The sequence below is a fragment of the Propithecus coquereli genome, unplaced genomic scaffold (assembly GCF_000956105.1).
Source record: "Propithecus coquereli isolate 6110/MARCELLA unplaced genomic scaffold, Pcoq_1.0 Scaffold206, whole genome shotgun sequence".
Taxonomy (NCBI): domain Eukaryota; kingdom Metazoa; phylum Chordata; class Mammalia; order Primates; family Indriidae; genus Propithecus; species Propithecus coquereli.
In genome coordinates, this window is record NW_012145634.1 from 2,350,827 (window position 1) to 2,363,244 (window position 12,418).

The 12,418-nt window shown below is 37.6% G+C and overlaps 1 protein-coding gene across 1 annotated transcript in view; it reads left to right on the forward strand.

Moving 5' to 3' along the window:
* TTC28 (tetratricopeptide repeat domain 28) overlaps positions 1–12,418 on the forward strand; it is a 690,486-nt gene that overhangs the window by 354,645 nt on the left and 323,423 nt on the right. The window contains exons 4-5 of the mRNA XM_012644090.1: positions 8,842–9,114; positions 10,092–10,222. Of these exons, the coding sequence (XP_012499544.1) occupies positions 8,842–9,114; positions 10,092–10,222 (404 nt within the window). The remainder of the gene's footprint in view (positions 1–8,841; positions 9,115–10,091; positions 10,223–12,418) is intronic.

Genomic DNA, 12,418 nt, shown 5'->3' on the forward strand with positions numbered 1-12,418 from the left:
TAAACATAAGTATAAATATAAATTTATACTTTCTTTTACATGACTTCTCCAGTTAGCCTTTTACCATATTCCATTTCTCCTTTTTAGATAGTCTTTCAGCAATTTCATTTCATTGTATCTTAATAAATGTTTAAGCAAATTTGGATGTTGTAGCATACTACAACTGCCAACTATGGATTTAGTAATATAATTACAAAGTGAGATTTAGTTTACCGTTATTTGTTCCTCTAAAGGTGCCAGGGCTGCTTAGTGCTGAGTGTTCTCTTGTGTATATTGTTTGTCCTCCCGTTAATTTGTTAATCTAAAGACTATTACATTTATAGACTATCACCTATTGTGATGTTTCTACCAGCTCCAGGGGATCCAAGGAAGCTGATTTTATGACGTGCTGATAGATAAATGGCTGTTGAATGTATAATCTTTTGTCTTAGGGTCAAGTTGGGGCTTTTGTTTGCCTAATTGTCCATCCTCAGAGGACTCTTTCCCTCTGGTTCTCTTTTAGGTGGGAGTTACTTTTTATAGGAGGCTTGCTTCTGAAATGTTATGTTAAAAACATAGGCTTTTTTCCCCAAAAGATTGGAGTCTAATTGGAATTACACTGCCATTTGCTAGTTCATTGAGCAAGACTGCTTTCTTTCTCTATACTTCAGCCCTTATCTGTACAGGAAAATTATAATATTTACCTATTAATGTTGTTTTGAAAGTTAAACACTAGAATGTAAAGGCAGGCCCCTATAGGATGCCTTCTTTGCAGTGTGATGCCCTTTTTCTCACTGAGGAGTGGAAGTAGTAGCAGTAATAGTGGTATCAATCTCATTCTTACGTTTATGACAGACATAGTGTTGTGGATGTAGAATGAACACTACACTGTACACAAGGTCCTCTTTATGAGTACTCACAATTTCTATTCAGATGTCACTTCCTCTGGGAAGCCTTCCCAGACTACCCTGGTAGAGATAACACTTTTCTCTTCTAGGGTCCCATGGCATGGTCTACCAGTTCTAAGAACTCTGGATTGAAATTTGTGTCATTATTTTATAACTTATTAAGAGAGAAGAAAATTACTAAGAAAAAGGATTATTAAATGGTGACATAATCCTTTCTTATTACTTAACTTTTTATTTTATATATATTGAAAGAGCTCTATTTAGATATAGAAGTGACAAGTCATTGTGAGGCATCATTGACTTCAGAGATATTAAGTCTCAAATTCAGAGATGTTAATATGTGAATAAATGTGCATCTCACAACTGATGGAATACAGTATATCTCTTAGGTGAGTGTGGATGTTTGTTTATTATTAGCCTTTACTACATTACTACAAGCTCTTCAAGTGTCAGGAAATATGCTTTGTTCATCTTAAATTCGTAAAGCCTTTATACTTCAAAAACACATAACAGCAGATCAATTAATGTTGCAAAGGACCTTTATGTTCTTATGGAGTTGGTTTGACATTGGCTATATTATGTATTATGTATAGATTCTAGAAAGAAAAACATCTTAATAGCTATAGGCTGTCAAACTCTCTTCCACCTAGCTTGATAAAATCACAAAATTAGTCCTTTTGCTAATAGCCTAAATTTACTCTAAAATAGAAATTAGAGGCTGGGCGCAGTGGCTGAAGCCTGTAATCCTAGTACTCTGGGAGGCAGAGGTGGGAGGATTGCTTGAGGCCAGGTGTTCAAGACCAGCCTGAATAACAGCGAGACCCCATCTCTACAAAAAATAGAAAAACTAGCTGGGCGTGGTGGCTCACACCTATAGTCCCAACTACTCTGGAGACTGAGGCAGGAGGATCACTTGAGCCCAGGAGTTTGAAGTTGCAGTGAGCTATGGTGATGCCACCACACTCTAGCCTGGTGATAGAGTGAAACCCTGTCTCAAAAAAAGAAAAAGGAATTAGAATAATAAGAATAATAGAGTTGGAAAGAATCTTACCGATTACTCACACATTAAAAAAACTTCTGTGACATGCAAAAAAAAAAGAAAACTAGACACCAATATCTCTTATGAATATATGTGCATAAATCCTCAGTAAAATGCTAGCAAACCAAATTCAGCAGCACATCAAAAAATAATCCACTATGACCAAGTAGGCTTCATTCCAGGTATGCATGGTTCAACATACACAGATCAATAAATGTGATTTACCACATAAACAGAAGCAAAAACAAAGACCATATGATCATCTCAATAGATGCAGAAAAAGCATTTGACAAAATTCAGCACTCTTTGATGATAAAAATCCTCAACAAACTTGGCATAGAAGGAAGATATCTCAAAATTATAAAAGCCATATATGACAAACCCACAGCCAACATCATGCTGAATGGGGAAAAGTTGTGAACATTCCCCCTAAGAACTGGAATAAGACAAGGGTGCCCACTGTCACCACTTCTATTCAGTATAGTGCTGGAAGTCCTAGCTGGTGCAATCAGGCTAGAGAAAGAAATAAAGGGTATTCAAATCAGGAAAGAGGAGGTCAAGCTTTGCTGATGACATGATCATGTACCTAGAAATTCACAAAGACTCCACCAGGAGACTCTTGGAATTGGTAAATAAATTCAGCAAAGTCTCAGGATATAAAATCAATGTACATTATATACCAATAACAGTGAAGCTGAGAGTCAAATCAGAGACTCCGTACTATTCACAATAGCTACAAAGAAAATAAAATACCTAGGAATATACTTAACCAAGGAGGTAAAAGATCTCTACAAGGAGAACTATGAAACACTGAGGAAAGAAATTGCAGAGGAAACAAACAAATGGAAAAACATATCATGCTCATGGATTGGCAGAATCAACATTGTTAAAGTATCCATACTCCCCAAAGTGATTTACAGATTCAATGTAGTCCCCATCAAAATACCAATGTCATACTTCACAGACCTAGAAAAATTAATTCTCCACTTCATTTGGAACCAGAAAAGAACCTGAGTAGCCAAAGCAATCCTAAGCAAAAAGAACAAATGTGGAGGAATCACATTACCAGACTTCAAACTATACTACAAGGCTATAGCAACCAAAATAGCACGGTGTTGGTACAAAAACAGAGATATAGACCAATGGAACAAAAACAGATAACCCATATATAAAAGCACCTAAATACAGCCAACTGATCTTTGACCAAGCAGAAAACAACATACACTGGGGAAAAGGAACTCTATTCAATAAATAGCGCTGGGAAAATTGGATAGCCACATGCAAAAGAATGAAACAGGGATCCATATCTCTCACCACTTACAAAAATTAATTCAAGATGGATAAAAGACTTAAACGTAAGACATGAAACCATAAGAATTCTAGAGGATGGCCGGACACAGTGGCTCACGCCTGTAATCCTAGCACTCTGGGAGGCTGAGGCGGGCGGATCGTTTGAGCTCAGGAGTTCGAGACCAGCCTGAGCAAGAGTGAGACCACATCTCTACTAAAGATAGAAAGAAATTGGCTGGACAACTAAAAATATATAGAAAAATTTAATCGGGCATGGTGGCACATGCCTGTAATCCTAGCACTCTGGGAGGCTGAGGCGGGCGGATCGTTTGAGCTCAGGAGTTCGAGACCAGCCTGAGCAAGAGTGAGACCACATCTCTACTAAAGATAGAAAGAAATTGGCTGGACAACTAAAAATATATAGAAAAATTTAATCGGGCATGGTGGCACATGCCTGTAGTCCCAGCTACTCGAGAGGCTGAGACAGTAGGATTGCTTGAGCCCAGGAGTTTGAGGTTGCCGTGAGCTGGGCTGATGCCACGGCACTCTAGCCCGGGCAACAGAGTTAGACTCTGTCTCAAAAAAAAAAAAAAAAAAAAAAGCTAGAGGAAAATGTAGGAAAAACTCTTCTAGATATCAACCTAGGCAAAGAATTTATGAAAAAGATGCCAATGGCAATCACAGCAACAAGAAAAATAAATAAATGGGATTTCATTAAACTAAAGAGCTTCTACACAGCTAAGGAAACAATTAAGAGAGCAAATAGACAACATACACTATGGTAGAAAATATTCACAAGCTATATATCCGACAAAGGGCTAATAATCAGAATCTGCAAAGAACTCAAGCAAATCAGCAAGGAAAACAAACAAACAATCCCATTAAAAAGTGTGCAAAAAACATGAAAAGAAGCTTTTCAAAAGACGATAGGCAAATGGCCAATAAACTTATGAAAAAATGCTCAACTTCTCTAATCTACAGGGAAATGAAAATTAAAACTACAATCTCCTTACCCTTGTTAGAATGGCTTTTGTTAAAAAGTCTAAAAACAATAGATGCTGGCGTGGATGCAGAGAGAAAGGTATGCTTATACTGTTGGTGGGACTGCAAATTAGTACAACCTCTATGGAAAACAGTATGGAGGTTGCTCAAAGAACTAAAAGTAGACTTACCATTTGATCGAGCAATCTCATTACTGGGTATCTACCCAAAGAAAGAGAGGTCTTTCTATCAAAAAGACACCTGCACTCAAATGTTTATTGAAGCACAATTTACAGTTGCAAACATGTGGAATCAACCTAAGTGCCTACCAATTTGTAGTGCATTACCATATTGACTGCCATACAAAAAAAATCAGAAACTTTTCACTGGGGTCACAGTGTTTTATTACGAGAATAGAATAAAAACTTTGAATGTAATTTAAAGGTAAACATAAATAGAAAAATGAAATATATTGACTTCTATTCATTTAATCCATGTTTCTAGAATTAAGTTGTTCATATTAATCGTAACAATAAGAACATTAACAAGATTTTATATATTCTTCACGTGGCCCTGGGGTTAAAACTAGAGTGAGTTAAATACAACTATCATGGCAGTTAATGTGTTAATAAAATGTGGCATATGTATACCGTGGAGTACTACTCAGCTATAAAAAGGATGAATCAATGCCTTTTGCAACAATTTGGATGGAACTGGAGACCATTCTTCTAAGTGAAGTATCTCAAGATTAGAAAAACAAACACCACATGTACTCATTGTTAAATTAGAACTAACCAATGAGCACACATGTGTATGGAGGGAAGGTAAAACTCAGTGGAAATCAAGCAGGGGGGAGGGAGAGCAGAGGAGGGGCAAAAACCTACCTAATGCGTACAATGAACACTATTTGGGTGATGGGCACACCTATAGCCATGACTCAAGCATTACAAAAGTGATCCATGCAACTAAAAACATTTGTACCCCCTTAATATTTTGAAAGAAAAAAAAAAAGAAAAGTCTGTCACCATTTTTATTTATCAAAAGCATGTTCAGTTGCTAGCTAGAGCTTCTGATTAGTGGGCTTGGGCCAGTGAGACATAATTACAGCCAAAAGCAAAGAAATTTGATATTAAAATTTTAAAAATTTACGTACAGTGAAATTGACTTTTTGTGTGTATAGTTGCACATATACACAGATGTACACATGTACATATATATGAGTATAGATTTGTGTAACCATCACCACAATTATAGCCTATACATTTAACAAAGTGAGAGACTGAGGCTGTGTGGCTTTGAAATAGAGTTGTCTTTATCCGTAGCTCAGTGTTTTCTGCATTATTCAACTTTAGCTTCTTCCCCTACAAATACTCTCTGGTCAATTCAAGGTGGCCTGTTTAGCATTCCCTGTCATTCTATGTACCTATCTTCTTCTGGTCCCTTTGTGTAGGACAAACCTTCTGCATAAAATACCTTCCGCTCTCAGAGAAAAGCAAAGACTTGTCTAAGTCCCACCTTTCTTCAAGAAATTAAGTTCTGGCCAGACACAGCGGCTCACACCTATAATCCTAGTACTTTGGGAGGCCAAGGCAAAAGGATTGCTTGAGGCAGGAGTTTGAGACTAGCCTGAGCCAAGAGTGAGACCCTGTCTCTACGAAAAAATGGAAAAATTAGCCAAGCATGGTGACACATTCTTGGAGTCCCAGTTACTCAGGAGGCTAAGGCAGGAGGATCATTTCAGGCCAGGAATTTGAGGTGGCTGTGAGCAAAAAAAAGAAATGAAATGAAGTTCTGCTTCCATGAAGCTTTCTAATTGCCTTTGATCATCACTCCCTTTTCCATACTCTTACAACGTGTATATTAGGTTTATATTTATCTTTGCATTATGACTTATCTTTTAATATATTCATATTTTCTTTCCTATATACTGCAAATGGAAATTTTATCTTCTACTTCTCATTTCTTCAATTTCATTTTCATCTAGTAAAAATTTGCACAATTAAAGATTTCTTTTTCTTTTGGGAACATTCCAGATATTTCCTTTAGTCCTCTAACTGTGGCGATATTCTCTCTTCTTTCTACTATTTGTTGTATAGTTTTATTTTTATTTATTTGTTTTTTTGAGACAGGATCTCACTCTGTCACTCAGGCTCAAGCTCAGTGGTGCATCGCTCACGGCAGCCTTGAACTCCTGGGCTCAAGCAATCCTCCTGCCTCAGCCTCCCAAGTAGCCAGAACTGTAGGCCCTGTACTATCATACCGGCTAATTTTTTAATTTTCGGTAGAGACAGGGTCTCACTATGTTGCCCAGGCTGATCTCAAACTCCTGGCCTCAAGGGATCCTCCTGCCTCAGCCTCCCAAAGCATTGGGATTACGAGTGTGAGCCACCACACCTAGCCTATTGTTATATAATTTTAGAGGCCCAATTAGATGGCTCTTTTTCTAATTTAGCCATGGTTGCTATGGGAAAAAATATCACTAACTGAAACATAATATCTTTGCTGGCCATCAATCATTTTGGTCTGTCAGTGTCTGAACACTTTTCCTGTTTAGGGAATTCCCCATCTTACATGTCTGCTTCCTGCCTTCCACTATAAAAGCTGAAAACCTTGGATCCTATTTTTCCCATCCACTTTTGCAGCTGGCATTCCACCTTTGAATCAGAAGCTAAAGGTTCACAGAGGAAAAGATAGCACAGAAATTGGTGGTGGAGGTAGCAACAGTGACACCTATTTTCCAAGGATGGCCTTCAGTAATAGTGAACTGCAAACCGTGGAATGGTTATGTTGCGTTCACCAGGCAGCTTTTGTGGCATGATTTTGTCTGTGGGTTTTGAGGCCTGATTTTTCACCCTTCCCGGTAGTCACTCAGTGCATTTCTTTTCTACTTACAATCAGCTAAGATTTGATTCTCTTGCTTGATAGGGTATCACAGAGCCTGAATTTAGAGCCCTGCATGGATTCTTGCCTTGGCTGTGTCCCAAGCTGTTTTACCTTGGGTGAATCAGTTAAATACTCAGATTCTTCATTTATAAAATGAGGATATTTTCAAAGTCTTTTCAGCACTAAAGTTTTATTACTTTTGTTTCTGCTAATTGGCCAGCGGGATACTGATGTGATCACCATTGGCTGCCAAACTCATCAACAGACACAACCAGAATTCAGCTCACAGTATTTCAGTATGGTATTGTTCTTTTCTATTGTAGCAATGCCTGGGTGCTTGTGCCTGTATTTAACCCTATTGGTTAGCTAGTGTTTACTGGTACTATGCACTGCTTGCATCTTGACAGGTGTAAAAATGTTCTTTGTTCTCTGTTTAGTGATCTGATTGAAGGGAAAAAATGCTTTAGGCACCAGTAGGTTTCAAGGTTTCTGTGGTAATGTTGATTCAGGCGAGAGCTTTTTAGTGGAGAGTTTAGATTCAAAGTCATAAATTGTAAAAATTACATTTTAATGCAGTACTGTTGGCGAGGAGATTCAAGATTTAAAGAGACCAACCCTTTTATAGTTTTTTTTTTTTTTTAACATGTGCATCGTGGAAAAACTAATGTGAAATAGTTTTTCAGGAACGCTAACAATGAATGCTTTATAAGTGCCATCTCATTGTAGGGCTATAGTTAATAGCTCTGCAGTTGTCTTCAAAGAAAAAAGAAGGAAGAATAGGGAGAAAGAGCTTGGAGGTCATCTACATTCAAACCTAGAATGGAAATAAATGGAAAGAATTTCCTTGTGGCTTACCCCTAATTTATGTCCTTTAAATACAACATGAAAATAAAATGAAATAAACATTAATTTTACCTTCCATCTTACCTTAGTAAACTCAGATTATTTCTTTATGGTTTCATTTGTGACCATAAAAAATTGATAATTTTTTTATTTGGGCATACGGGTCTCAGAAGCAGCAGTGGACACTGGGTTACCAGTGAGAATGACAGATATTTTATTGGGAGAGCTTTCTTTATTGCATCTTCTAGGAAAAAACATGGACAGGGTTTATTAATCAGTCATTCAAATTTATCAAATGCCAGACATATTAGGGACTTCACCTATGTGGCAATGGCGAGTTTTCTATTGAGTGCCCACATTGTGCTGCTTGCTATGGAGTTAAAATAAAGTATTAAACAGTCCTACAGTGGTCTTTAGATTTAGCTGGGAAAATATTTTTAAAATTAACAGATGCAGACTAAAATCGTTAATGGCCCAACTGTGCAATACTAAATATAAAAAATGCAGCCAAGTTTGAATACAGAGATGACTATATGCTGGAGGATGTAGGGATATTACCCAGTACAGGTGGGACTTGAGGGATGTGCTTGTAATATTTTGAGAGGGGAGCAGGACAGAGGAGGAGAACCATTCAGGAAAAGTGGCATAGGTGCATCATGGTAAAAAAGAGATGAGAAAACAGAATGAGTGTGACGTATACATACAGGAATGAGAAGGAAATTACTGGACTGGGGTTGGTGATACTAGTCATATGTGGTAAGTGGACAGTTAGTGTGGGTGCTGGCTTAAAGGTTGAAGCGTTTATACTTGAAATAGGCCATCAAAAGGTATGATAAACATTTGTTTCTAGAGCATATTAGAAAAGCTTGTTTGATGTATCATCCTGCATTCTCCTGCTTTTTTGTTGTTTATTTTCAGACTCCCTCGAGCCCACTTACCAGCAGCTTCAGAAAATGAAACTGGACAAGAGTCCCTTTGTGGTCGTGTCTGTGGTTGGGCAGGAACTCCTGACAGCCGGCCATCACGGGGCCTCTGTGGTTGTCTTAGAAGCCGCTCTGAAGATTGGCACCTGCAGCCTCAAACTGAGAGGTTCTGTTTTCTCTGCTCTGAGCAGTGCTTACTGGTCTCTTGGAAACACAGAGAAGAGCACTGGATACATGCAGCAGGACTTGGATGTAGCCAAGACCTTAGGTAGAGTAATGCTTCTGTCCTTTATTTCAGTGCAGAAATGAAACAAAGCTGATTAGCTTGCAATGAATGGGAATGGCATATGCAATGAAAAGCGAGTGTCTCTAGAACATTCTCTGTTTTAGAGTACTCAGGTCCTTAGAGCTTTTTCATATAATAAGATATCGAGGCTCCCAAAAGATCAAGAGATGTGGGTTAATATACTCAGTGCCCTCCTCAGAGATTTGGGCTCACAAATTTAATATCCCAAATGTTAGCATTGGTGGGTGAATCTTTCTTCTTAATTTTAATTTTTTCCACCATTAGAATGCATCATCATTTGTCAGAGGAGATAGTATAATGTAGAGGTTAAGAGTGTGTACTATGGAGCCAGACTATTGGAGTTAGAAACCTGGCTCTGCCACTTACTAGCTTTATGACTTTGGACAAGTTTCCTAATCTCTCTGTGCACCAGTTTCCTCATTTGTAAGGTAAGTATGGCTTGTGATTATGATGGTCATTATGGTGATTATTCATGAATTTACAGGATTGCAATAAGAGAAGGGATGATATGGTGAATATACCACCAGCATACTTGTAAAGAAGCACTGTAATATAGTAAGTTTAGAGTCAAATGACTGAACCAACAAACTGATGATTGTTCAGAATCAAAGGTCATTAGCAGAGCAATGAGGAGACTCAGACAGCAGCTGGTTTGTGTCAAGGTCTTTAATGTCTTATTTCCTGGACACCTAAGTCCCTCAGTGCAGTTGTATTTTATAACAGTAATAACTGTTGTTGTCCAGAGATTTAAGCTCTTGGACTATAACTCCCCACATAGGATCTAGTGTAAAAAGCAAATACTTTTCTGAAAGAAGGTAAGTGAAATCTTAGCTAATATAATAAATCTGTGGCTCTTAAATTAAGATGTCTTTATATATTATAAGTAATGCTATAACTTAGAGAAATTTTATCTTTTTTTTTTTTTAAATCCAATTCAGGTGACCAGACAGGAGAATGCCGAGCTCATGGGAATCTAGGCTCTGCATTCTTCTCCAAAGGAAATTACCGAGAAGCTCTCACTAACCACAGGCATCAGTTGGTGCTCGCCATGAAACTCAAGGATCGAGAGGTAGGAAGTTTATCTGCAGACCAAAAACGTTTTTTTTTGAAACATGAAGTCCTTTTTCTGTTAAAAAAAAAAAAAAAAAAAAGTTTCAGGTACCTTAAAATATTATTTTCAGAAGTTGATAATCATTGATTCTGTCTTTCATCAACAGTCAAGTGTTGGATGTCAACCCCATATAGCCCTTGGATAAGAACTTGTTCCTGACCTAAGGATCTAAGAGCTTGATCAGATGGGTTGTTCTTATTCTCTTCAAATGTGCTATGGAGTAGACCTACGTAAAATTAGCAAAAAGCTATACCGTCATGACATAGTCATTAAATTTTAAGAAGCAAACATTATAGTTTTTTTTAGATCAGGTATTAGTTACTGTAACCTCTTTGGATAACTCAGAAGCATATTAAGTTTGATTGAAAGACCTGAATTGCAATCATAAAGAAACATTCTAATGTTTCTTAGAGAAATAAAATGCAATATTCTCGAAGAATTGATATCCAGTAGATGCAGCATGATGAGAAACTATCTGTAGAGTGGAAAGAGGGTGAGGTTTAGAGTCAGATAGACCCGGTTAAAACCCAGCTGTAGTACTTCCTGGCTGTGGGATCTTAGGGTAGTTATTACTTAATTCTTCTTTTTCTTCTGTTTTCTTATTTGGGAAATGATGATTATTCTATTTATTCCATACACGATTGTGGTAGGATTATAAATAATACACATAAAGTGCCTATCATGGTGCCTGGATTCCCATAACGTCAGTCCACAAAGGAATGCTATAATTGATAGCTTTTATTATAATATTATTAATAAATAAGAGAAGGTTAATAGCAGGGGCAACAATAAGTTTAAGAATCAAGTGGAAGGTGCAGTCGGCTCAGGCTCCTGGTCCAGCAGGCCCATCCTCCTACAGAAAAAAAAAAAAAAAGAATCATTCTGTGTGTTGAGAAATATGTTTAGTTACATTTTCATCTCAGAATTCCACTATGGGACATTATAAAGATTAACTATATTATTTAAATAATCCGGCAACTTCATGTTTCTGGAATATGGTCAGGTACTAGGAAGGAATTGGGGAAGAAAAGAAAAGGCTTGAAAAGCCACTAAAACAGATCATTCAAGGGACTTTTGGCACTTACATTCTTTAGAGAGTTGCCTGAACACTTTTTTCATTGCCTATTTATTCTTAGTTTGCAAACAATTCTTATAAGTCAGATGATCTGATTTCTTGATGTTCAGGGAATGAAATGAGGGATCAGACATCTAGAGACAGATTTACTGATGGCTTTGAGAAGTGAGAGATAGGTATAAGAACTAAAACAGCACAATTATCTAGATAGGGCCATTTAGTGAAGGGATAGCTGTTAAATATGTCAAAAGCTACTCTTTTTTCCTAACCTTCAAGGTGTATGTATTAGCCCAATTACTGGACATGATGGAAAGACTTTTGATAGGTAATACCATAGGTATAAAAAGGGGGAATGAAATTTTTCTGCCTTCCCTCTTCTCAATAGTGTAATTTTTTATCACCTGTGTTCTCTGGGTTTTATAAACCTCTGCTGTACAGTATGTTCTTTAAAAAATCATTGTATTATGAGGATGGAAGGGACCCTGAGATAATACTGGTACCTGTTCCTTTCCCCAAACCTTCCCATCTCAGAGTTGTCACCTACCACAGTCATCCCTCTCCCCTCTGTCGCCCTTTGCACAGCCATCACTGTGGTCGTTCACAAGCCTGCCTCTTGGGAAATTTTCCTTTTGTGTAAGTGAGAGACCCTGGGGCTGATTTTTAAACCTTTAAAATTCCCACAGAGGGGAATTCTTCTCTGTGAGGAAAGAATGTCTAGTTACCATAATCCTTTTCTAAGTTGAATAATGTTACTCATTTTCTCCTCAAAGCTTCTGATTATCAAGACTTTAATAATCTTAACGACTCTATTCCAGTCATTCCCTTTTCACACTGGCCCGCTTAGGTGGTCAGTTAGCCACAGCTTGCCCACAGCAGAGGCCTCCTTCCGAGTTGTTGCTGTTTAGCCCACGTGCCTGCTTGGTACTGCCCAGGCATATTTATCTGATTCCCAGACTGACCTATGGAATTTCTCATTTCTGTCTCTTCTGTTGTGTTTGCCTCTGGAATTATAGAGTACTATTCATTTTCTTGAGAAATTTAATGTTATTTTCTTACCATTTTTCTTAATTTTTTGTTCA